The 26,200-nt window shown below is 37.7% G+C and overlaps 3 protein-coding genes across 8 annotated transcripts in view; 2 read left to right on the forward strand and 1 right to left on the reverse strand.

Annotated features, from left to right (window-relative positions):
- The window catches only part of LOC132155515 (CLK4-associating serine/arginine rich protein-like), a 10,448-nt gene extending 8,653 nt beyond the window's left edge, over positions 1-1,795 (reverse strand). The window contains exon 1 of the mRNA XM_059564305.1: positions 1,686-1,795. Within this exon, the coding sequence (XP_059420288.1) occupies positions 1,686-1,795 (110 nt within the window). The remainder of the gene's footprint in view (positions 1-1,685) is intronic.
- A 6,189-nt stretch (positions 1,796-7,984) lies between these two features.
- On the forward strand, positions 7,985-14,297 carry LOC132156033 (protein FosB-like). 6 transcript variants are annotated; one of them, XM_059564851.1, is made up of 6 exons: positions 7,985-8,233; positions 8,375-8,562; positions 10,155-10,511; positions 10,580-10,687; positions 11,119-11,463; positions 11,603-14,297. In XM_059564851.1, the coding sequence occupies exons 1-6, from the start codon at positions 8,170-8,172 to the stop codon at positions 11,666-11,668; spliced, it is 1,128 nt and encodes a 375-aa protein (XP_059420834.1). In that variant the 5' UTR covers positions 7,985-8,169; the 3' UTR covers positions 11,669-14,297. The 6 variants fall into 6 exon arrangements, with proteins under 6 accessions (XP_059420834.1, XP_059420835.1, XP_059420836.1 ...); XM_059564852.1 differs by having other exon boundaries at positions 12,342-14,297; XM_059564853.1 differs by having other exon boundaries at positions 10,155-10,487.
- Positions 14,298-17,322: 3,025 nt separating this feature from the next.
- On the forward strand, positions 17,323-24,930 carry LOC132156035 (uncharacterized protein C19orf47 homolog). Its single transcript, XM_059564854.1, has 8 exons — positions 17,323-17,401; positions 19,262-19,349; positions 20,387-20,501; positions 22,034-22,115; positions 22,286-22,399; positions 23,322-23,465; positions 23,560-23,636; positions 24,053-24,930. The coding sequence occupies exons 1-8, from the start codon at positions 17,383-17,385 to the stop codon at positions 24,590-24,592; spliced, it is 1,179 nt and encodes a 392-aa protein (XP_059420837.1). The 5' UTR covers positions 17,323-17,382; the 3' UTR covers positions 24,593-24,930.
- Positions 24,931-26,200: the final 1,270 nt, after the last annotated feature.

Raw genomic sequence — 26,200 nt, forward strand, 5'->3', positions numbered from 1 at the left:
AGCTACAAATGAAAACGGGGCCGTGAGGGACAAATGTTCAATCCGTTTAATATGTAGGTGTAACCCACAGTCCGTTTTTATTTGTCAAATGAAACATGAACTATCCCTTTAAGTCTATTTTTCTCCCACAGTGCTGTTTTTTGCTTCAACTCTATCCTTTCCAATTACAGTATGTTAAAGCATATAGTCCTAAATGAAATCTATTACATGAGTTAAAAGAAACACTTTTTGTAACCATTTTATTTTGGCGCCCCACAGCAACCTTACACTCTTACCTCAATCACCAATAAATGCCAATCTCGCGAGTGTTTCAGAAAACAAGGTTCATCTTGACTCGACCATGGGAGAGCGTGGGGGGGGGGTGATGACGGAGAAGAAGAGTGGCACACGGGGGGGTAGGGGGAGTCAGAAAGGGACAGTTTGTCTGACGTGTGCAGTGTGCACAGACAGCACTCCTGGAGCCCCCTTCCTCCTATCTCCATCATTCCCTCCCACCTGCTCTTTCAATCTCTCTTGCCTCACAACCTCCCGCATAAAAATAGGGCAACTGTTGCATAAGCATTGGAGGAGTGGGGGAGATGGATGTGAAGATCAGGAGAGAGAATGTGGGGGTTGAAAGAAAGAATTGCTGGAGACTGATGGAAATGCAGAGAGGAGGTAGAGAAAGAGTGCAATCTCTCTCTCTCTCTCACTCTCTGATCCAGCGCTGTGTCTCTCTGTCTGGCATGAGGCCTACAGAAAGTAGGCTACGTTTGACGCGCTTGAGGTTTACGCTGTCTGAGTCACGCTACGCTGCTGAATACTAAACCCATTGCATTTCAGTAATGCTTTAGCCCGCTGAATTGCACAGTCTTACATGGAACAAAATGGCAATTCATGTTCTTCCACACAATGGAGTGCCAGTGAGAGCTGGATTCAGACAGACAATTGGTGATGGTGAATCTAAATTACGATGTGGCGTTCTCAGCAGAATTGACTTTAAAAAGTCAGTCCTGTTCAGGCACTTTTCAGTGTTTATTTTCGAAAAACACCTTCCTGCCATCTGATTTTGATCGGAATGCGAACGAACGAACACTGATCAAAGACAGCACACCGTTTCCTTTTCCTTCACAGTTTCCTTGACTGCTCAGTGACATTATCCTGACAGGAAATCGTGAATGTAATGGAGTAAATGAATTAAAGTCTTGTCCGTCACTGGTCTGTGGTCTAATATTGGGCAATAGTCATTGAAAATACTTGACTATTTAGGTCAGGGTCACCCAGACCTCGCTGTTACATTTAGGATGTTTATAAAGAACCATACATTGACATAGAACCATTTTAGGTTCACTGAAATACCTTTCAGGGAACAGTTCTTAAAATAACTTTTTTTTTTTTCTTAGTGAGAAGAACATTTTAATAATCTTAACAACCATTTTCCACCTTTTGTGAATGGTTCTTCATGGAACCACAGATGCCAGTAAATAAGAGTAAGGACAGTATTTCAAATATTAGTTCCCGGGTTTGTTTTTCAGTTTTACAAAACAGTCTTACGTTTGTGCTTTCAGCCACATGGGATTTGATAGCAGCAAGTTGAAATCCAGTTTCTCTGAACAAGTTAACAGGACAAATAATGCAGATGCAGGGGAGCCAATCACAAGGCTCTGTTTCTGACAAAAATGTAAATTCCACAGCATCTCTCTCACATTTCTTCAGCGCAGACAGACGTACACGTGTGGCGAACCCGGATGAGAGCAATGACCTCATGCTGTCTGCCCCTCCAGATGTTTCCAGACATGACTGAGAGTTTCCCCATTTATGAGACAAATGAAAAAGGGAGAGTGGAAGAGACTAGTTTCTTGATGAACAAAGCTGATATAAATTACAGATATCCAAATGAATCAAACCTAAAATCCTACTACAAGGAAGGCAGGAATGTTAAATGTTTAATGTATGTTGAAGTTTGCTAGCATTTACCATAGTTTTGAAGTTGTTTAAACTGTTCTTGGCTAGTTTAATAGGGTCTCCCTGTCAGGCCGAGCTGGAAATCTGAAAGTGACCAAAACCCCTAAATCTAGGTGGCCTCAGAAAGAGAGTCACAAGATGACTTAAAATCATTCAGAATAATTTGTTTTTAAGGTTTTTATTCATGATTCATATTTCTAATTCATAGTTCAGCAAACTCATTTAAAATCATAATCATCATCCTTATTATTAATGTTAAGAGAATACTTTGTCTGCTGTTTTCATTGTCTTTAACATCATCCTGCCAAGGGAGCACGGGTGAAAATGAACCAGTTTGGCTAAATCTGACACACTTTTTTTTTTTTTTTGTATTATTAATGTGTGTAATTGTTCCTTATTAAATAAATAAAAATAAGACAAAATAAAAGTCACACCCTCAACCATTTGTTTGGGGTTTCAATGGACCAGGATCACCAAAGCCTAGATAAACCTAGATATATCAGGAAGGCTAATTCTAGGTGGCACAAATAAAACACCAAATACATTTTAATAAAGATTATACATTTTTCTAGCTATGCCAAGTTCTAAAATATTTTATTGAGTAGAAACTGAGTAAAAATATTTTTCAAAATCTTTATCCAGTAAATTACAAACATCTGGAAAAGACATATAAATTCATTGGTTTAAACAAGAAAGGTTGAGACCCACTGCTCAAAGAGCCAGCTCGCAAACCACCGAAGACCACTTTTTTTTCTTTTTCTTTTTTCATTAGGGTAACATTCAAGATTTGATTTCATATTCACAACAGAGACGTATGCAAGACTATTTCCTTACTCATTCAGTTTATGCTTTATAAGGCAAGTATTGTTTTTTTAGGCAACTAAAATGTTTGCCTCGTAGCCAGTCTGTGTAAACAAACATCTATGTTAATGGAGGTTACAGCAGCAGCAAAGTCACTTTCAGTTCAACACTTTGTAACTCGGTGCATCAGTGTGCAAACGCTGCAGTCAAGTCCAAAGAGTAAAGAAATAAACTATGAAGTTCATGCAGTGAAGGTCCAGAGGAATAAAACAGAAGCAATACAAGCCAAATTCACATTGATTGTGCAGTTTTATGAGGTTGCTAATTTTGAGTTGTGGTGCTGGGAAGAAGAAGTTATGCAACAGCAAGAGGGGTGTCAACAACAACGAACTATTGTGGGACGGGCCTAGTTGTTGCCTGGTTACAAATATTTTGGGCAGGGAACCAAGCAAACATGTCCCGCCTCTCCAGGAAACAAGACACTCTCGTGATTGCTGCAGGGGTTCAAGCTGTACAAAGCCCAGAGAGACGAAAACAGTCTCAGAGTCGGGTAAACAAAACATACAGCACTCCCCTGCATTATGGAACTTTTTTTGGGAAGCACGGCAGCAAGGGGTTAATTAAAAAAATGAACAATCCAAAGCAAACAATATGGCTCTGAAGTAGTGCCAAGACAGGAAAACTGAGCTTTATTTTTGCATAAAGCCAAATGAATGCATGAGAACAACCGAAAACGAGGAGCGAAGTTGGGCAGTTTGAAACAAATGCAAATGAACATATTTTCCTATTCACTGTTCTGCCAGCACACAAACTGCAGTAACAGCAGTCTCCTAAGAAACAACAATATATGTAATGATCATCACAGTAAATGCTCCTGGCAAGTTAGTTCATGATTACTGGACATATCAGTATGCCAAATGACCTGCCTATTTACTTACTTAACTACCAAAACATTTAAAAATAATGTATTTCATTTCTACATGTGTATAACAGCTAATATGTTTAAATAAATTAGCATAGGTGTAAATATATATAGTACAGACCAAAAGTTTGGAAACATTACTATTTTTAATGTTTTTGAAAGAAGTTTCTTCTGCTCATCAAGCCTGCATTTATTTGATCAAAAATACAGAAAAAAAGTAATATTGTTATATATTATTACAATTTAAAATAATGGTTTTTAAATTTATTATACTTTAAATTATCATTTATTTCTGTGATGCAAAGCTGAATTTTTAGGATCATTATCACATGATCCTTTAGAAATCATTCTAATATGAGGATTCATTATCAAAGTTGGAAACAGTTCTGCTGCTTAATATTTTTTCAGAACATGTGATACTTTTTTAGGATACTTTGATGAATAAAAAGTAAAAAAAAGAAGCTATGTTTTTAAAATATAAATATTTGTAATAACAACCACTACTGGTCAGTAATATGGGGTTAGTCATTTTTTTTCTTTCTTTTTGTTAAATAAAATCAATACTTTTATTCAGCAAGGATGTGTTAAATTGATAAAAAGTGATAGTAAAGAAAATATATTATTAGAATATATATTATTAGAATTTTTTTTTTATTTTGAATAAATGCAGTTCTTTTTAACCTTTTATTCATCAAATATATTAGACAGCAGAACTGTTTCCAACACTCATAATAAATCAGAATATTAGAATGGTTTCTAAATGATCATGTGATAGACTGGATGTTACATGTGACACTGAAGGCTGGAGTAATGATGCTGAAAATTCAGCTTTGCATCACAGGAATAAATTAGTTTTTTAAAGTATATTCAAATAGAAAACTATTATTTTAAGTTGTAATAATATTTCACAATATTAATGTTTTTCTGTATTTTTGATCAAATAAATGCAGGCTTGATGAGCAGAAGAAACTTCTTTCAAAAACATTAAAAATAGTAATGTTTCCAAACTTTTGGTCTGTACTGTATATATATATATATATATATATATATATATATATATATATATATATATATATATATATATATATATACATATATATATATATATATATATATATAATTAATTAATTAAAACATATAGGCTAAATTATTTATTTGTTTTCAGCAAAGCAATTGACACATTCATATATAGGAAACCTAAACCTATGCTGCCTCATAACATCGACCTTGTATGCTGTCCTGCTTAAGCTGTTCTCGAAAAAGGCCATTATTTCAGATTTTTTTTACATTTCCATTTCTGTATTATCATAATTCCTGTGTTTTGAAACTCCTATTATTATGGACTCGTCATACAGGGTCAAAGGGCATGATTAATTATTTTCTTTAATTTCCTAATTAATTGCAATAAACTGTCATCAACCACTGTTAGCTCATACAACTAATGTTTTGTCCACTGAATTATAAATTATAACGGAATGTCCTGCTATGTAAGAAAAAAAGTTTAAATTATTAAAAAATTCAAAAAATAAAACTAGTTCTTTATCCTCGTGGTTTTAGGAACCTTAATCTTGGTTTGATATGAGTGGGTTGTTATTTACAACATGAACAACTTTAAAGCAACGACGTCTGAATTCACGACCACGTGGTAAAGTTTAATAGGTACTTCAACGATTTGCGAAACAAAAATTACTTAACAGAAACAGTCGAATTAGTTTGCAAGAGTTGTGTAAAAGTTAAAGAAATAAGTACAACTTTCGATTTCGATTTTCTAGCAGCCTGTCGTTGCTTACAAGACTCCAAGAGACTACAATAAACTAACTATCCGACAGATTATACACATGTCGCGCACTCGGTCTCTTTGTACGAGCATACAAACGTGATTTTGATACAGTGCACTGTTTAATGTACTTTTTTAGCAACATAACAGCTAACGTTATATTTACACAGTCATGTCGGACGATTAGCATTCTGGCTACACGGCTAATGGGACTTAGGCTACTGAAAAAAATAAATGGAAATATAAGTAAGTCTTCCTGTGGTCTAAATACTAAAAAGCAAAACACTCGCCTCTAAAGACCTCATCAAAGAATGTAAACACACGCTCGCACACACGAAGAGCACTTTCCCTCGTCTGTGAAACCTCACGGACTACATGAAACCACTTTCCCGCCCCTTTACGTGTTACCACGGAAACCGGTTGCTACGCAGCGAAAACAAAAAAGGAACCAATCGTCGAGACGTCCTTGCGTCAGACGTGCAGGAACGGGGTTTCCACGGCGACGAGACGTTGTATACACACGCAGGGTTGGTCGTAAACGTCGCGGGGTTGTTTGCTTTCAGAATCCGTCTAGTCTGTTTTGCATTAAACCACAAGAAGTGCGACGGTTACAAGACGTTTGTTTGCTATCGTATTGTTTCCCTTCGTCCGTGCATTTCTTGACTAGAATGGAAATGTTATGGTGCAAATTAGCGGAACTTAGAGACACTTCATCCAAAATAAAAAGTCATAATTGACTCACATTTATGTTGTTCCAAACATGCACGCATTTCTTTCTACCGTTAAAAAAGAGAGTGTTGGTGGCTGACAGCCTTAGTCACCATTCACTTTCACTATGTTCAAAGACTGTCATTCTGTCTAACATGAGACATTAAGAAAAAAAAAGTGATATAGGGTTGGCCTAAATAATGACTCGTTAGCTCAGTCTCATTTTTTTTTAGCTAAATTACATCATAAACTAACATATGAAACTTGCATTAACTAGACTGACTGATGCCAGCCCCTCAAACACACTGCCACACTGTATTAAAGCGAAATATAGATATTTTCCCCTATCTATCTTATCTTTAAGCGTCCCACATGTAGTTTCTCTGACGTAACCGTCGTGTTTTAACGTTCTGGTGGGTACTGGTGAAATGTTTGCAGCACACAGAAGTACTCCGCATTAGTCATTCCGGTTCAGTCATTAATGTCTGCCGCTGGACACGGCGTGCTCCGCCGGTGACGTTCAAGCGCTGCTGACTAATTATTGTTACCCCCCCTTCCCCACCGTCGAGGTGTACCAACACTGGCGTATGTTTTATCTCGCCATATTTTGCCTTGATAACGAGCAGCCACACTCATTTCCTTGCACGCAGAAATGAATCAGGTTTGTTCCTACATGAAGTGAATGTGACAGTAGCCTGTGTGACACTCACTGTGACTCCCGTCACTGCAGCCCACTGTCCGACTTGGAACTTGCAGGCTACATAGCTTCTTGTAAATGGCGAGGGTATCAGCCTTAACAATGAGCGCTTTGTTTTGCTGAGTGCGAAACTGACACATTCCGTTGATCGTAGTAGCTATACATGCATTTCAATCATTTTAAGCATTTGGTTTAGTATTTATACTGAGTAAGTGATTGTCTTAAAACTGGCATTTAATAAAAAGCATAACTTTCTTTTAATATAGCAACGCTGAATCGAATGTGGTAAGCAGATTTATGTAACACAAATAATATTAACAAAGAATTAGATGAATAGTTCCCAAACTTACCCACAATAGACAACGGTAATGAAGGCTAAATCTCTGCTCCGACCGGTTCTCAAGACAGTTCGCGTTCGATGGAAGCTCCAGTGTTTAAGGGATTCCGTGGGGCGTGTCGATGAGAAAGTTTACAGTGGAGTCAAAACAGCTAAAAGCGGGTTTCCCTTCTGTGCTTAACCGCTACCTCAGCAAACATACTTCAATCAGCTTTACGCACTGCTCTTGTGTTTTCTCTTAGTCTGTATTTGTACACATTTCTGCACTATATCAGTGCACTATAATTAAAAACATAAATCTCATTGTCTTCATGTTTTTAAATAAAACTTGTCAAAGTTAAATCATGCAGTGCACTTTATCCACCACTTTTAATGTAATTAATGAAAAATAAATAAATTTGAATACGATTCTTTATTTGTTTATTATTATCCTGTTTAAATCTGGTGTTTCAATCTCTTGTCTTCGATAATTTTATTAAAAGAGAACATTTTTAGGGAAAATAGTTTGTTTGTTGACGTAAATATATTTGCAAACCGTGTCGTTTCTAAATATTGTCCGTGAAAACCATGTAACAATTAAAAATATCTCGTGGAAGTAGTAGTAAACGTACCTATTCTTGACCGCGATCGAGCTGTCTCTTTCTGTGGGTGAGGGAATCCCTTACACGTCATATTGCTTGGATACCGAAAACAAAAACAGTGCTTTTGGACCATATATGGGCACCTACGTCTGCGGAACACCAGTAAGAGGAGGAGCCAGGACTCCCTACTTTACAATGCGTTCTCAGGCTTCATTCACAAGACGCTGCTGCCGACACACCGAACAACCTTCTACTCTTGTTTGTAACAAACACATTCCGGATTATATTTTATGGATTTATAAATGCATATTTCACGGATTGCACCAAGGCCTGGGAAGTGTTATTCAAAAAGAGATTGGATTTTAGAAGTTTCCTCCAGCAGGGAACTGGATTAATGTCTTAATGCAACTGTTTTGGAAAGAGACTAAGGACATCTTGACGAAGACTCCAAATAAAACTTGTTACGGTAAGTGACTTTAATATAACATATTTTTAAATGTAATGCATCCACTTTTCTCTTTTTATGAAGCATTACGGGTTACAAACGTAAGCGAATAGTGGATGTCCTGACGAAAAAGCGTTTCATGTGACTTCTGTTGGGTGACAGGTGACATCCCGTTTTCGCCGGGCACAGTAGGTGTTTCGGCTTCTCTCGGCTCCACCGGGGAGATGTTTCAGGGGTTCCCCGGAGACCCCGACGCCGGCTCCCGTGGAAGCTCATCTCCTTCTCTTGAATCTCAGTACCTGTCGTCCGTGGAATCCTTCGGGAGTCCGCCCACCACTAGCGCACTGCAAGTAAGTCACAGTAGGCTATTTATTTATTCACATTTTAACATCGTGTTTGTCCGTGCAAAGAACCGTTTTGCTAAACAGCGCGGCAGCTGCGAGATTTCCTTTTTTCTGTTTGAGAAGCGGAGCGACGTTGCTGAGGGAATGCATTTGAATTCGTTCGAGTGTGTTTAGAGGTGTGTTAAGTCGGAATAGAAATCATTAGAATACTGACAAGTCAGCATGCCCGCGTAATCAGGCGGTTAGCAACGTGGTGGGTTTACAGCACGTCGCGAAACAGATGACAAAGCTGTGGAACTCTCCGACGTTCTCGCACGAAGCTCCGCCCTGTGCTCAGTGCTGCTGCTATTGCTTCTCAGACTTCTGCGTGACGTCAATGCGTTCTATTTTGGAGTGTTACGTTGCGTTGCTAAGGGGAACACCGGGGGTGTGACGGGGGCGGAGGAACAGGGACGGGAGGGGGGATTCGAGGGCGCTTATTGGCTACGGCGTATAGCGTGCGCCTTTGCCTAACACGCTTTTAAATGAATATTAATGAAACATGGAACTCACACTGGCATCACTGGGCCTTTTTTTGTTTTGTTTTCTAAAAAAAGTAACCGTACCAATATAGATTTTTCTTCTAAATATGTTTTAATAGCTATGTACAGATTGGTAAAACGTAAAATGTATTGTGTACTTGTATTTGGACACCCATTTGTTGGTAATTTGTTGGATTTCTTTTTAAAACAACGTTAAAACATTCAATTCTGATAAGAATCCATGTCTTTTTCATATTTTTGCTGCTTTTCATTATCCTTACTCTTTTTTTCTGTTTCATTAGTCTGTTATTTTTACATGGAGGAAGATACAGCTTTACAGCAAGTGGTATTTTACTATCATTGATACATTATTATAGCCTTATAAATACACACAAAAAGCCTTAAAATGTATTTTTAGATTTTAGATTTTCAGTTTTTATTTTTATTTTATTTATAATTTTAGTAATTTTGTTGTGTGTTCTTGTCATTTTTATAGATTTTTCTGTCTGTATAGTTTTTATTTATTTATCAGTTTTAGTTTGTTTCATTTGAGTTTTTGTCGTTACTTCAAGTTGAAGGGATAGTTCACCAAAAATTTCGTCGTTATTTACTCTCCCTCATGTCATTCCAAACCCATATGAGCTTCTTTCTTATGTTGAATATAAAAAAAGATATTTTGAAGAACAAAACAGTTTTGGTCCCCATTATCTCCCATAGATTGGAAACAAAATACTGTGGAAGTCAATGGCTACAGTTAACTGTCTGATAACCCACATTCTTCAAAATATCTTCTTTCAGAAGAAATAAACGTACATCAGGTTTGGAACCACTGTATTTCAGGGTGTTTTTGAGGGGGAGAAAATGATGACAGAATGTTAATTTTAGTGTAAAATATCCTCTTAGACTGAACAAAAATAAGATTTTTATTTTTTGTATATATAATTTTATTTCACTCAACTATAATTTAGCTTCAAGTAACAAAATTGGGCTTTTATGGTTTTAGTTAGCTTTTATAGCTTTGTTTACAACGCAAGCTGGGGCCCATAGTTATATACTGTTTATGTTTTTGGTTTCCAGGAGTGTGTATCAACCACTGGCGTGGTAGGGGTGGGTGGAGGGTCGACCAGCACCGGGGCAGGGGTGGACATGCCCAGCTCATTTGTGCCCACAGTGACGGCCATCACCACCAGCCAGGATCTGCAGTGGATGGTGCAGCCCACTCTCATCTCCTCCGTTGCACCAGGGCAAAGCGGCACAGGCTCCAGCACCATGACGCAGCCTGTTGCTTTGGATCCTTATGACCTGCCAGGCACAAGCTTTTCATCTGGTGGAGGCTTCACCCCACCAAGCTGTGATACTCCTGGCCCAGTGAGACAATCTCGGAGCCGTCGCCGTGCACGGGATGAAACAGTGAGTGAGGACCATGACAGCATGGTTAGTCATTTAACATTTTGATAAAAAAAAAAAATCAAATGTAAAAACTAAAATTTTTCTGTTCCCAGCTGACAGCTGAGGAGGAGGAGAAGAGACGTGTTAGACGAGAGAGAAATAAACTGGCTGCCGCTAAGTGTAGGAACCGACGGCGTGAGCTCACAGACAGGTTACAGTCGGTGAGCGATGCTGTACTCACATATAATTACACTTGTTACATTACAATATTTCATCCATAATAATAGATGAATGCAAAGGCATCATAATTACTGGATTCATAACATGCCAATCTGCTCATAACAATCATTTTTAGAATGATAGTTTGTAAATGATTCCAACACACACATATGCATTATGCTGCATTGTAATTAGAACAAAGAGTGTAAACCCACCATAATTATATTGTGGGAACTGAGTTCGCAATTAAGAAAATGGCATTTTCTCCAAGTTTATTTTGTTGTTGCTCTCTGCAACTATAGCAACATGCATTTTTGAAGTAGCTCTATGCCTGAACAACTATGATAAAAGGAAACCCTTGTTTTTGTCCTCATTTCATGTGATCATATAATCTCTGTCCCCTTGTGTCCTCCTCTTGTCTCTCCAACCTAAGGAGACAGACATGTTGGAGGAGGAGAAGGCAGAGCTTGAGGCTGAAATATCAGAGCTGCAAAAGGAGAAGGAGCGCCTGGAGTTCGTCCTGGTCGCCCACCAACCCGGTTGCAAAATTCCCTATCAGGACCAGCCCCCCGCGCCGCTGCCGCTGTCACTGCCGCTGCCACTGCCGCAGACGTCCCAGCAGATGCCTTCTGTCTCCGTGGTGGGTTTGACTGTGAAGGAGGACACTTTCTACCTGCCGCCTGCCTACTCGTCCCACCACCACCACCACGTCCCGGTTTCACAGCCCACGCAGACACAGCCGGCCCCAGCACAACAGCAGCAAGGGATGATGCAGGAGGTAGCCTTTTCTAGTTCTTTCTATAGGCAGGGCCAGCCGGCGCCGGACGGCCCGTGCCTTGTTGCCGACGGTGGCGGTAACCCTGACGCCGGCAGCTACATCCCCTCATACACATCTTCATTTGTGTTCACCTACCCAGAGGGAGCCTGCGGGGCCAGCGCTAACCAGCGAACCAGCAGTAGCGATCAGTCCTCTGATTCCCTGAACTCACCCTCGCTTCTTGCACTTTGAGAGCTCTGCGTCTCTCTGCCTCTGCTTGCCTGTTGACAGCAACACATGCACACATACAAATTCAAACATTAGGTATTACATCTCTCCGGCATTGTACTGATCTTTTAGATTAAAGCCTTTCGATTTGAAACCGAGGCCCAGATGCATTAGCATCTGAGTGACTTCATCAAATGATGTAAGTGTATATTAATTCACAATGAATTCAGGCTTAATATCAAGATGAGTCAATAGCCCATGCACACACACATACACACTTAAATTGTCATAGACATTCGAATCCGTTTGACGTACAGTAACAATAAAAGCACATCAGCGCACTCCCCCTTGCTTTGATCTTTTCTCGTTCTGGCTTACATTGGTGTATCATCTCCCTCCTTCTCTCTCCATCCATGCCAGGTGCCTGCTGTGTATTTGTCTAAGCAAAAAAGGGGGCACAGAACTGCTTTGTGGGTTTGGTTTTTCGTTTCCGGCGTCCTTGCTACCCTTTTTTTCTTCATCCAGTTCATCCACACCTCTTCCTGTGACAAAAGGACATGACCACACACTCTATAGTACCTATCTGTCTTTTTTTTTTCTCCCTCTGTTGTCCATCTCCACATCTGTTTCTCCTCTCTCCTGTCTCTATGTACCTATGGTTCTCTCTGAAGTCTTCAGCCCCTGAGAGCCCGTTGGACCCTGAAAACCCATGGAACCTTGAGTGAGTGCCAGCCCACACTCCGACACCACAAATCCCCTTCGCACGGACCCCGGCCCATGGTGGAACCTCAAAATGAGCAGACATTTCAAAATACCGAAAACCAGCCAGCTTCAGCACGCAGATCAAATGCCATCTCAGATGCCACCACACTGGCTAAAGGAACGGGACTCTTTATTTCTCCTCAGCATTGAGGATTTGATTTTGAATGAGTGGAGGCACACTGGCTAGACTTTGGCAAGGCCAGTGGAGGAGTTTTGGAGAGCCCTTGTAATGTGGAGGTAGGAGATGGCGAGAGTATTCACAAGACCATGCTCTACCTGTCATCTCCCGCTGATCCCCTGAGAGCTTTCACACAGTGTTCAACCTTTCCCCTTTCTTGAGGTGTTTGTTTGTTTGTTTCATTCTGTGTTTCAATGATAGTATTAACTCTGATCTCAAAAGTGGCTTATCTGATGACAACATAAAATGTGTTTGAAGAGCATTATAATGAGCAACCAAAAAAAAAAAAAAAAGGACAACCTCTTGGTTTTGGATGAGTGGTCTCTGTGCTTCTAAAAGTCCTTGACATAGTCCTTGAGTTGTGGATGTGGTTAAGCACAGCTCTAGGCTTTGATTGTGAATGGAAGTCACAGAGTACTACATCTCCAGTTGATTTCTTTCTTTAAGGGGGTTGTTGTTGATGATTAAAATGGAAAAAAAGCACAAATGCCAGCTGTGGACGGAAGGAACACGAAACGGTTGCCGACCTAAAGGACGGGATGTGCTTTTGAATATGAACCGTTTACTTTCCTGTGAATGTTTTTGATGTTTTGAGTTACTGATTTTTCATGATGCTTTTTCTCTTTTGCTCTTGATTGTGCCGTTGCTGCCAAATGGAAGAATTTTGTGGGGCTGTTAGCTGCTCCTTCTATCTGTTACTGTTGTCTTAATGCAGTTATCACAGATATTGTTATTATGGTTATTATTATTATTTCATAGTTATCTCACGTTGGCAACTAAAAAGGCATGTGGTGCACTATGAACATTTTCTATGGCTAAAACTATATATATATAAAATATATATAAATATATATTATGTATGCATACATATATTCAGTGTGTGTATATATATATATATATATATATATATATATATATATATATATATATATATATATACAATGATTGTAATGTAATGTTGAAAATGTTATTTTTGTCAATGAAGAGAGAAGGGAGAGCTTGATGCACTTGGTTTTGTTTTAAACATAGATATTTTTCTAAAAGAACAAAAAATATATATTATAATAAACAATAACAGCACACATTTTCATTAAAATGAAAAGCATTGTCACTGCCTTTCATTGTAATATGTATGATGACTGTATTGAAACTGTGTTGCATATAGTGACACATGTATCACAGATTTGTGCTGTGCTTGATTTGTCAATGAGGTTGGTTCCACAGCCTTTGTTCATCAACCCCTGTGGACAAAACACACTGGACACACATATCTATAAATGCTTAAATAAATCAATAAATATGCTAAAGAAAAAAAAGACGATATGAATTGAGTGTCTCAATGTATTCTAGATGAACATCTGATATTCAGCTGTGTTTCTCAAGCAGTGGAGTTGCATTGATTAACCATGTCCAGTGTGTGCTGTCTGCCCTTTGGCTTTTATGTGTGTGTGATATTCAGGGCTTGATGGACAACTTTCAACCAGCCCTTATTAATTCATGTTACGGACATGATCAGAATATTATGCATGTCGACGTCATACACAGAAAGGAAGTATTTTACAATTAGATGAGGTCTATTGTTCTTATTAACTTTGGCTTCATTGTGTGGAGTATTTGATGGGGTGGAAATGATCATATTTGTACAGTTGTTTAAATCGAAATGCCTTTAAATTTATATACACAGGTGCACCGTTGTCTTGTTGGTTGAATTTAAACCCAGAGCATCAAATTTAAGCTGAAAATGGAGACAACTGCATGAGCTCTTTCCAACAGAGCCATTTGATGAAATTACGTTCTGATTTGGCATTTTAAACTGAATTAAGGCATCTCAAACAATGACGTATTGAAGCCAGAGCTGTGATTTCACAAAGTGGGACGTTCTGATATTAGAAACAGTCCCATGCTCAATTACATTGATATCAATTCAACATTTCTTCAAAATACTTTATGGTGTGTCACAACAGTTTTATGTTGTTTTGATTTTTCAGCTGTTGGTGCTTTTGTTACTCCTAAGCCAAAACATTTTGTTACTGTTTCAGATTCTGATAGGATAGCATAAGGAGATGTTGGTTAAATGATACAGTATCAGTGACTCTGTGGTCTTCCACTTTGCAAAAACTCTTTGTTTAGACTGAGCTGCAAAATCATGTTCTAGCTATGATCGTCCTGGGTATTTTCAAATTCACAGCACTTTCAGTTGACACAGTGGAATGCAATATATCATATACTCTAGGAGAACCATGTAGCAAATCAACTGAATTGTATGATACAAGTTGCTCCTTATGCTACAGTGGCACAGAATTGAGACAATTTGTTTTGTCTTTCCAGTTTACTTTACGTATGCTTTACTCTGCTGAGACCTCAATGATGGGATGGTTATGCATTATTACGATGTAAAATGTTAGTAGCCTACCTCTCGGGCTTCATTGTGAGCATCATTTGATAGGTGAACTGTTTCACTTTCTAATGCTCATTTGAAGATTGCCTTCAGTATAAAATGAGTGAAATATTAGCGAACTTAGACTAATGTTACAAACCTCTTGTTCAAAAACTAAAAAGAAAGAGGGCTGACCTGTTTCTTGTACGTTTTTTTGCTTTGTTTGAAGGGAAATGAAAGTTAGGTTTCAGAAATGATATGGTGCTTTTTCAATACTGTTTGTCTTTGTATATTCTTGATGAAGAGCGCCGATGAGAGAGTTGTCTGGGAGATTTGATGTTATGAGTTTAGGACACTCCTGATTTTAGAGTGCTTTCCTTGCCATGACTGCTCCAAGTTCTCATACAGAACAGCATACTTATTACATACTGAAGAACCCTTGTGAATTATATTATCTGCCGTTCTGCATTATTTCTCTTTTCTCCATTTCTCCATTTAATTTCACTTTGTGCTTTTCTAGCCCTTTAATGAATGGGGAAAGACATTTCATATTGTTACATAAACTGTGAAATCTTGGTGTACTGTCCTATCTTATATCTTTGTATGACGTCCAATTTTTCTTGTAAAGGAAATGTCTACAAAATAAACATATACACAAAGCGTTACTATCTGTTTGTTTACAAAAAAAAACGTTCATCTGTAAAGTCTGTAAGAAATTTAGCCCAGTGTACCTTGTTAATATGAAGGAATTTTCTGCATTTATATTTTTGGATACATTGCATTGTGTTGTCCTGGCAGAAAATTACCTGGATCTTTTTATTTTTCCCACTTTTTTCTTTTTAGAAATCTCAGTAGAAAAAGTAAAAATGAAACTGATGAAAATAAATAATTATATATATATATATATGCATAATTATTTCATCGATTTTTACTTTTTCTACTATATATATATATATATATATATATATATAGCCTGTGTGATAGTTTGCATGACAGGACTAGGTGTTATGATCCCAATATTCAGCACTGTTTAGCCGCACCATAGAACATTTTCTCCTTCGCTCTGATTTTGGTTCAGCAAGAATCCAGGATCAAGGCCTAATAATCGATGTCTGTGGTTCTTGCCTCAATACCTAATAATCAGTCGTGAATTTACAATTGCTTTATGTGTGACTGGGGATCCATAAGAAAAAGGACTAGTATGGTAAAATGGATAGATGAAGATGGTACAATTCATCGCTGCAGTCATTGGGTGGGGATCCTTGATGTTTTGATGATATGTTATGCTGTATATTATCTTTCATGGATGTTGCCAGTGTAACACCTTATCCGATGTCCATCAGTTCCCAGTTTCTGTGCGAACTTTAGCCTGGATGAAAGATGCCTTTTGTTGAGGTGATGTTGTCAATGTCCTTCGGTGTTTCCACCAGTGCAACACATCATCATTTGTGTAGCCTAGCCTCATTGTGATTTTTGCAAGACACCCTCAACCCAGGCAGGCCCACCACAGGTTGATCAGACCCGGGTGTGTATCATACCTCGTACAAGCATGATCATATTTGTCTAAAAGACTGAAATCCTGTGACACGCCATCAGGGGACATGAAATTAAGGTGACCCTGATTTCACAAAGTACAACATGTTCCTGGATCAACTTCCTTGTCGATCCCGGAACAGCATTTCAATTAACTAATCAGAACTGAGGGATAACTTTTCAGGAAATATCTGTTTTAGGCTATGATCAGGGTTAGGTACTTCTACACACTTGTTAATCAGCTATCATTTCACACTGATTTTAGGAATCAATTATGGGCATGGTTCGGTTTATGGGAAGGGATTGGGTTTAGTCTATATTTTTGGGCAGTAATGTTGATCCAGGATCCTCAAATCTTGATCCAGGAACATGACTTACTTGACAAAATCACGGCGACCGTGATATTAATAAGATTTTGCCGCCCTCTATTGGATAAAATAAAAATAGCATGTTGCATTATACAATTAGCTAGACCTTAAATTAAAACATTTTCACCAAAAAAAGGAAAAAAAGACAATATTATCATAATTTGTCTACCCTACATTACAATCTAATTTATCTATGTTGTTATAAGTCCGTAAGAAAAAGCATAATGTCACCATTCACTTGTATACATCAGTTTTCCATATAATAAAAGGTGACCGAGGGTGTCATTGATAATTCCGTTTAATAACAAACGTCAAATTGTTTAATTCCACGTATTTACACACAAACTGACCCACCGGAGCAAACAGGACGTTGAATAAGACATGTTTTGGAGCCAGTGATTACTCGGTTCAATCGGAACAGTCAAGTTGTTCCGATGACGGAGGGGATGTGACGTCACAATATTTCCGCAACGCGTCGCTTTTTCCCTGGGAAGATGGCGACCGTAACAGCAGGTAAGAGACAAAAATGACCATTATGTATGGAATATGGTCACTGTAGAGGTTTGCAAAGACGCTTAAATCAACATTTAGCAGCCTGTGGTGGGAAATTCAGAGGAGAATGTCGTGTGGAGGTTAAGATATGTTATTCACGAAGAGATAAAGCGCAATACTGAGGCGTGGTTCAATGAAAACAGGCCACGCAAGGTCTCGTTATAACAAAACATTGTTGTTGATATGCTATTTATATCACACAGACGTGCTTTCATATATCATATTAGCGATTAAAGGGAAATATTTTTTATATCGTATAATTTAGTAAAAGTCTTACTGTGTGTGCACCTGTTTCTATAACGTTAGCAGTCTCTAATATGATTGTGGCAGAAAGTTTGCTGCACTAAACAAGTCTGGTCAGGTTGGTCTGTTGACTGATTTAAGCTGTGAGGCCAGTTTGCTGATCTGCGGAACTTGACCAGTCTCTGAGATCAACTTAGATCAGCAAAACATTTAAGGTGGTTAGTGTTTTCTCAGAAATGTACTGTTAATAATATTGTTTTCTCTAGTGTGCACTAGACTGCACTAAGACTGAAGTACGGAACACTGCATGTTAAACCAATTAATCCTAAATGGAAAGTTAAATATATCATATATATATCATAAATATACCATATATTTTTTAGTGACAAGTACACATTTCCATTGCCAACACTTAGTGTCAGATACCTTAAAGGGATAGATTCTATCATCGTTTACTCACCCTCAAGTTGTTCCAAACCTGTATTAGTTTCTTTGTTGTGCTGAACACAAAGGAAGATATTTGGAAGAATGACAGAATCAACACAGGTTCACAGGTTTGGTACAACTTGAGGGTGAGTAAACGATGATAGAATTTTCATTTTTGGGTGAACTATCCCTTTAAAGACATTGCTATTGCTATGCCATTGCTACACTTTCTATGCTATGACTGCTCCACAGACTTCTTGTTGCAAATTTTGCTCACACACACACACACACACACACATACTGACACACTCAAACACAGGCTCACACACTCAAACATTCAAAAAGACACAGACTCAGACACACACAGGCTCACACACACACCAAATGGGCCTGGAGGTGGACACACACAGACACAAACCTGGAGATTGAGGTGGACAAAAACCAACACACACCAACCTGAACCTGGAGATAATAATAATATAATGTCTAGTCTGGTGGCTGTGATATATATAAACCTACCAACGTCCGTTGCCATGATTTTTGGAATGACTGATCGCGAGAGGAAAAAAATGACGTTTTAGTCGCATAACATCGGTTAATGGAAACGCCGTCATTTCGCAATAGTTGTTTATCGATATTTAGAGAAAAAAAAAAAGTTTTGCGCGAATCTGTAATGGAAACGCAACAGCGCTTAACATAGACTAACTTCTCAGAGTTATGTTGAGCAACAGTGTTCATTACTAACCATTCAACTCCGGATTGATTCTGGAATCTTCGCTGGGGGAATAAGCATTAAGCACCGGAAACAATCCGTCCTCTAACTAACACATGCTCATGTTTTGATTCAGATCGTGTTCGAAGAGGAGGGGCTAGTCGTGCGTGCCTCCGTTGTCAGTTTGTGAGAGGGAGGGAGCAAGCAGCGCGCAGCTCTACAATAAAATACAATTGTACCCATATTAAATAGTTTAAAAATCTGAATCAATCCGTGGCGGTCAGCGTTGATATTGTGGCGGGCCGCCACAAATTAATGAATGTATGGGAAACCCTGATGTGTGTAACATTGCTGACAGCTTTAATTTGTCAATTTTTTCTTATCAAAATGTATGATATTTATCAGAGTGCATATAATCACCGTTTTCTTTGCTGCTTTAGCTACCTCAGAATGGATCCAGTTCTTCAAAGATGCTGGGATCCCTGCTGGACTGGCTGTCAACTATGCGGTGTCATTTGTTGATAACAGGTAAAAACAAATCATAAGCCACTTTTCCACTGTCGGGCCAGTGCTGCTGTAAAAAAAACAGACATACTTCTTTGAAGTTAACGTCACACAACCTCCGCATTTCACTAGCAAGGGGAAAATGAATGAAAACTGTGTTGTAAAATGAACTTAACAGAAATTGATGTTTGTTCCTTACATAAAGACTTAAAACTTCAACATAGATATTTTATTTGATTTACGATTAAAACATTTATTTCACACAAATTAATTATTAATTAATTATTAATTTGTGTGAGCATGCTAAATCAAACTATTTATCATAATTTCATATAAAAAGAGAACACACATACTCTATTTATGATGACAAGAGTGCACAAAACAACTCCATTAGGGCTTTAAGTCCATATGCGATATATAATACTACAGAAAAATACTGCCAAACCCTTGTATGTTTCTGTCAATTTGCTTTAGAAACAATGAACATTAATATTAATTTTCAATGATGCATGTATTCTGAGGAGGTTTGACCGCTATCCCGTCTCACTTGTACTGTTATCTGTTCAGCCAAAGCAACAGAGGGACCAAATAAATACATGATTATAACCATATATGATTTATCTAAGTTCAAGCGGTCTCTGGTATTTTCATAATCATAACGTGTTCTTCTCATAGCAATTGTTACTGCAGCTATTAGGACCACGTACAATACATTTCTGCCTCAGACAGTGATCAGAATTCCCATCGGGTCGCAATTGTAAGTTAACTCAGACATGTTTGGATTCATCAATCAGAAGGATTAAATTCCAAATTAAACAAAAGGTGTCCATGTAAATGAAGCCACTATAGTGAACCTGTTCAAATAGACATGAGCTTGTTCAGTACTGAATCGATCTCGGATTGCTTATGTGTGCTGTACTTGCTGGATGTTTTCTCACCATTTTGAACAGTCAAAATCTGGCCTTCTCTGAAATGTGAACAAACAACATTCTGAACAAAAGCTTACTCCTGTACAGCACAACTGGATGCTGTAAAAGTATCAACGACTTTTCACTTTTCAGGATTCAGAAAAGCATGCTCATGGACCTCAGTAAGGAAATAATGATGGATTTAGGAATCACAGTTATCGGGGACATCATAGCCATTCTCAAACATGCAAAGCATGTGTATAGACAGGTGAGTGCAAATGTTCATTTATAGTATATTAATTATTTAAATAATTAAGAAGGATTATATTTCAACCACAGATTGGACTAAACATGATTTTTCCTATTTTATCACAATTTGTATTTTCTGTTAAATTTACATGTTTGCAGATAATCTAACTCGATTATTCTTTTTAATTCACTTTTATTGTTTGAATTTCATCCAGAAATTGTCTTACATCCTATGGCATACCCTGTCTCTCTTTCGATACACTACAACACTAAATCCATACAATTACAGCCCGATGAACACCAATAATAATAACAACACAGACAGATAAATACATTATTAACGGCAATACTTCACAGTGAACACTTTCATATTTATTATATTATATTATGTTAATTAATATAATATTATATAATATAAAACTAAATTAGTTAAATTCAATAGTTTTCTTCGCTATGTTGTTAATTGTATCCTATAGTAATGTGTAAGTAATAGGGCTCCCTATATAGTTTACAGAAATAGCAAAGATACATTTTTTCTCTTTAAGAAAATGTAATTCTAATTGAATTCATTTAAAGAAAGAGCATCAGTTCATTTAATTTTGAAGCGTATTTGTTATACGTGGCAGCATTCATTAAAGTTTCTTTATCCATAATGATATATTAAGACATAACTGACTGTGTTTAATGATGCATCATAAACAATTTTTGATATTTGAGAAGTGATTCTGCATCTCCTGTGATGCATCAAAGCCATCTGAATTAAAGCTCACCACTCAAATGAATGCATGGCTCAGTCAAACTGTACGTAATGTGTGCATGACGGCAATACAATTATGAGAATTATTCCTTCACAAAAAGTCTCTCAATAAGTAAAACTGGTTGTCTATTATTATTATAGATACACACCATTTGAATTATTTTCAAAATAATGTAAAATGTATCTTTTAAAATAAAATTTCCTGATTTAAAAAGGTACACTTGTAAGAAATGAGCAGTGGTTGGGACTTCATCTACAGCGATATCGTTGACTTGATTGCGAATAAATGCACAGACACTATTTAACTGAACAAAGATGACATAACTGAATTCAATGATGAACTGCCTTTAACTATCATTTTTGCATTATTGACACTGTTTTCCTAATGAATGTTGTTCAGTTGCTTTGACGCAATGTATTTTGTTTAAAGCGCTATATAAATAAAGGTGACAGACTTGCAGTATCATCTTCACTTAAAAGGACACAATCTAGTCCTGTTTATGTGAAATAAGCTTGCTCCCAAACAGCTTTGAGCTAACAGACCTGTTGCTATGACAGCAACTCTGGGATGAGCTTTGAAGAACCTAACAATCCTGGATAATGTCAAATCATCAACAATAAAATCCCACTAATTGAGTAATTGAGTAATCCACATACGAAGAACAGACCCCTCATCTGTAGATACTGGTATCAGCATTTGTTGATCATTAGAGGTTTTGTCTTTCATGCACACCCATGCATTGGCATGCTTCATTATTTGAAATGTGAAATGATCTTTTATCATCTTAATGCAGGGTATGTGTAAAATGACAACTGAGGCCATTTCATCTGGACAGACTAGTGTACAGGCTGAACTGAGACGTACTGCTAACACTCGTAAGTATCTTGAGTATTAAGTTGTTTAGCATATATAAATTTTGTACCATGTGTCCTTAATTGAGAGTTTCCCTGCAGTTCTTGTACTGGTTGCTGATACAGGGAGTGATTTATCTTTGTCTGAGTGTGCTGAAGCTGTAGCTTTGATAATGTTCATGTTCCCCTGACAGCTGCCACACGCATGATCGCCAATGCTTTGAGCCGGGACTCCCCACCAAATACGCCTGCCCGGCACCCAGACAACCGGATTTCAGTAACAGTCTCCAACGCCAGTGCTAAAACAGGTACATGTGATTAGGTTAACAAGTAGTGATGTCATGTTTTTTTACTAAATGCAAATGCTAGTCATACTGTTGTTCAAAATTTTGGGGTTGGTAAGATTTTTAAAATACAATACAGTAAAGACTGCAATATTGAAATATTATTAACCTTAAAATAACTGTTTTGTATTTTAATATATTTGAAAATGTATTTAATTCCTGTGATGGCAAAGCTCCAGCAGCCATTACTCCAGTGTCACATGATCATTGTAATATGCCTATTTGGTGCTCAATAAACATTTCTTATTATTATTATTATCATCAATATTTTTATGAAAGATGTGATACATGTTTTTTCAGGGCTCTTTGATGGATAGAAAGGAACCGAACAGTAATTATTTGAAATAAAAACAGTAAATACTTAACACATAGAATGTAGAAGTATTTACTGAACTTTTGAACGGTAGAATACATGTTTGGATTAACTATCTCTTTAAATGGAACAGAATGATTTAAAGGGCACCTATTATGCCCCTTTTTACAAGATCTGATGTGTCCTCAGAAAGTGTGAAGTTTCGGCTCAAAACATCCAACAGATCATTTATTATATTATTTAGAAAATGCCTATTTTGAGTGGAAGCAGAATCATGCTGTTTTCATACATGTACCTTTAAATGCAAATGAGCTGCTTCTCCCCGACCCCTTTTCCAGAATAGGACTGTGCCTTTACAGCTCGTACCTCAAATACTCGGCAAAAAAACATCTGTTTGGTTTTGATTATCATGTCTATCACATTGAAATTAATGAATAAGGAGTATGTGGATTTTTATCATTGTAGGGTGGTTGTGTTCACACACTGCCAACACACATTTATGCCCAAACACCATGTAAAAGTGGATTTTGCATAATAGGTTTTAAAACTTTCTCTTTTTTCACCTTCTTACAGTGCCCAGCAAGCAAGCAGATGAAAATGGGTTGCAAGTGAAGCGCCGGAAAGTCACAAGAGAAATAGAGGGGAAATATGTCATTAACATGCCAAAAGGCACAACAGCTCGCACTCGGCGCATCCTGGCACAGCAGGCCAAAAAAGGTGCCCTAAGATAATATATTTATTGAGTCTTCAAGCATATATTATATTGCTGTAATTTGAACTAGTTTGTTAAAACAAACTTTCTTTGCCACAGCTAAGGTTTTAAAGCGTACTTCAGTGTTTGATAGACTTGGAGCAGAGTCTAAGGCAGACACCACCTTAGCCAATAAGGTGAGAAACTATTGTATTGATTTTGTCCATCAGATAAACAAGTAAGCAAAAACCCAGACATTAAGAACTGTTTACTCTTTATTACACACAGTATTGTTTAATGACTCTGTAACACAACAGTAACATTCATTTCGATAATATCAGTTAGTACATTAAGTTTAACTGTTTTTTTTAGATCATTGATTTATCTAGGTTAATGTTAATTCCTACATGTACTATTGTCAACTCTTGTTTGTTGATAATGCATTATCTTATTTAGTTTATTTATACCACTTTAAATGTTATAAATGGATTAGTATATGTAGAAATTAACATATGCCAAAATGAATAAATGCTGTAAGAAATATTATTCTTTGTTCATGATTCCTAATCCTGATTTTTCACATCACTGCCTTCCTGGCTTTTTTTTCATGTAGCAGCCAACAGGTGTGTTTAGCCGACTGGGTAAAGCGGAGGAAGATGTAGAGGGTGGAGAAAAGACTGATGTTGTTACAGAAGCCTTCGAGGACCATGACAGCGACGGTGAGGGCTCAGTGCTGCAGTATGCCGGTGTCCTCAAACGACCCCTGCCCACTTCTAACAAAGAGACTGTAACCTCCAAATCAAAACCCTTCACTCTGCGTCGACTAGGTGCAAAGTACAAATTCCCCTCATCTGAAGGCACACCACCAATCTCCTCCTCTACTTCCTTCTCCAACCAGGAGGGGACACCCAAATTGGGTGTACTGCAGAGATTAGGCAAGGTCCCATCAGTCAACCCTACCTCCTCGACCCCACTAGTCAGTCAGCCTGCAGACACCCAGGACAGTCGCGTTACGAGTAGCAGAAGCAAAGCCCAGGGCAGCTTTGCTCTGGCCAGCTCTAAGGTCAGTAGTAGCACAGGTGACACTCACGGGGCTCAGATGGATGCTGGGGCAGTCAGTGTATTCAAGAGACTGGGTGCCCGGAAAACCTAATGCTCAAAAAACTGAAAGGGCACCACTTTTTTGTATTCAGCTTGCCCCTTTTATAAATTAAAACCCACCTGAATTTCCATTTGAGTGAGTGGAGAAACTCTAGGACCACCCTTGATGGATTGGGAAGACGATATGCTGTACCTCATGGAGTGTAATAAGTTGATGATATTAGGGGAAAAATGGACAGCTGCAATATGTTTAAAATGTCAGTGTGGACATACCTTTTCTCCTTATGTTTGGTAATAGGAATCATTCTCTATCCTGCTTTCCTAATTTTATAGCTTCTCTCCTGTGCCCCTGTGAGTGAAACAGTTTTCCAGATTAAAGGGGGTTGTAATAATGTTTTTTAATGCATGGCGCCCAGCATCAAATGCTCAATGTCAAAAAATGTTAAAAGATTTTCCCATTACAGTAGCCAAGAGACGTTGGTGAAAGCATTTGATATGTTTACCACAAACACCTCAGCTTACTGATTCCTCAGTGAAGTAAGCACATGTTCAATGAACCTCTTACCCCCCAGTTTTTAAAGGGATAGTTCACCCAAAACTGAAAAATTCTGTCATCATACAATCACCCTCATGTCATTCCAAATATGTATGATTTTCTTTCTTCTGTAGAAAACAAAATAAAGTTTGTTGTTTGTTTGTTTTTTGATTAAATGAAAGTAACCGAAATGATTTGGTTGTCAATTCTTCAAAATATGTTTTGTTCTGCAGAAAAAAAAGTCACAGTTTTGGACAAAAGGGCGCATAAATGGGGACTCTTAATTTTTGGGTGACCTATCCCTTTCACTTTAAGGATCTTTATAATAAAGAAAAAGCATTTTAATGGCTTCAAACTGCACACATGAGCATTACCATTAATACACCTTAACCTCACATAAAAATAACATTTAACATATATTTATAATGAAAAAAAATAAAAATAAAAACATACAATCTACTCCCTTTTACTGCAACTGTGTAAACCTTCAGCTTTAAAGTTTGTGTTGTTTTTATTCAGCGAAGACTAAGAGGTCATATCATTTCTTCAGTTGGTGACGTCTTCACAATAGGAATTTGCAGGTCTGAGTTTACCAAAAAATTTGACTTTTGAACATCCAAAATGCAAAAATTATTTGCATGAGCTTGCACTTCAGGTCTCCCGCATTCACATGCATGTGAATGAAATTGAAAAGTGTTGTGTGACCGCCCCTTTATAACCACAGCTGTTACCTTGCTTAAAGACAAAATTGCAATCACAATCCATGTGTTAAAGTCCCTGCTCTCAAATTTCCAATGGAAATCTGTGTTGTTAATCTGTGTTACTTGGACTAACAGGGCAAATATAGCATTGGTGATACTGTTGCTAAGCAACACACGTGGAGGTGGACCCTCGTGTATTCTATACGTTTTAACACCTTTATACTATTCACTACAGTTCACCAAAACATGTCTTCTGTCGTGTTTCATGTTTCTTTTTATAAGCATTTTAATTTGAAGCATCTCAAATGCAGAATGTTTTTCATTGCTATGTTTAAGAAATATAAAGAAAGATAAAACATTTTAACTGGTTAAGTTTATTAAATATTGATTAAGATTATTTGTCTTGGGACTAGATTGAATATGA

Source organism: Carassius carassius, chromosome 13 (genome assembly GCF_963082965.1).
Source record: "Carassius carassius chromosome 13, fCarCar2.1, whole genome shotgun sequence".
Taxonomy (NCBI): domain Eukaryota; kingdom Metazoa; phylum Chordata; class Actinopteri; order Cypriniformes; family Cyprinidae; genus Carassius; species Carassius carassius.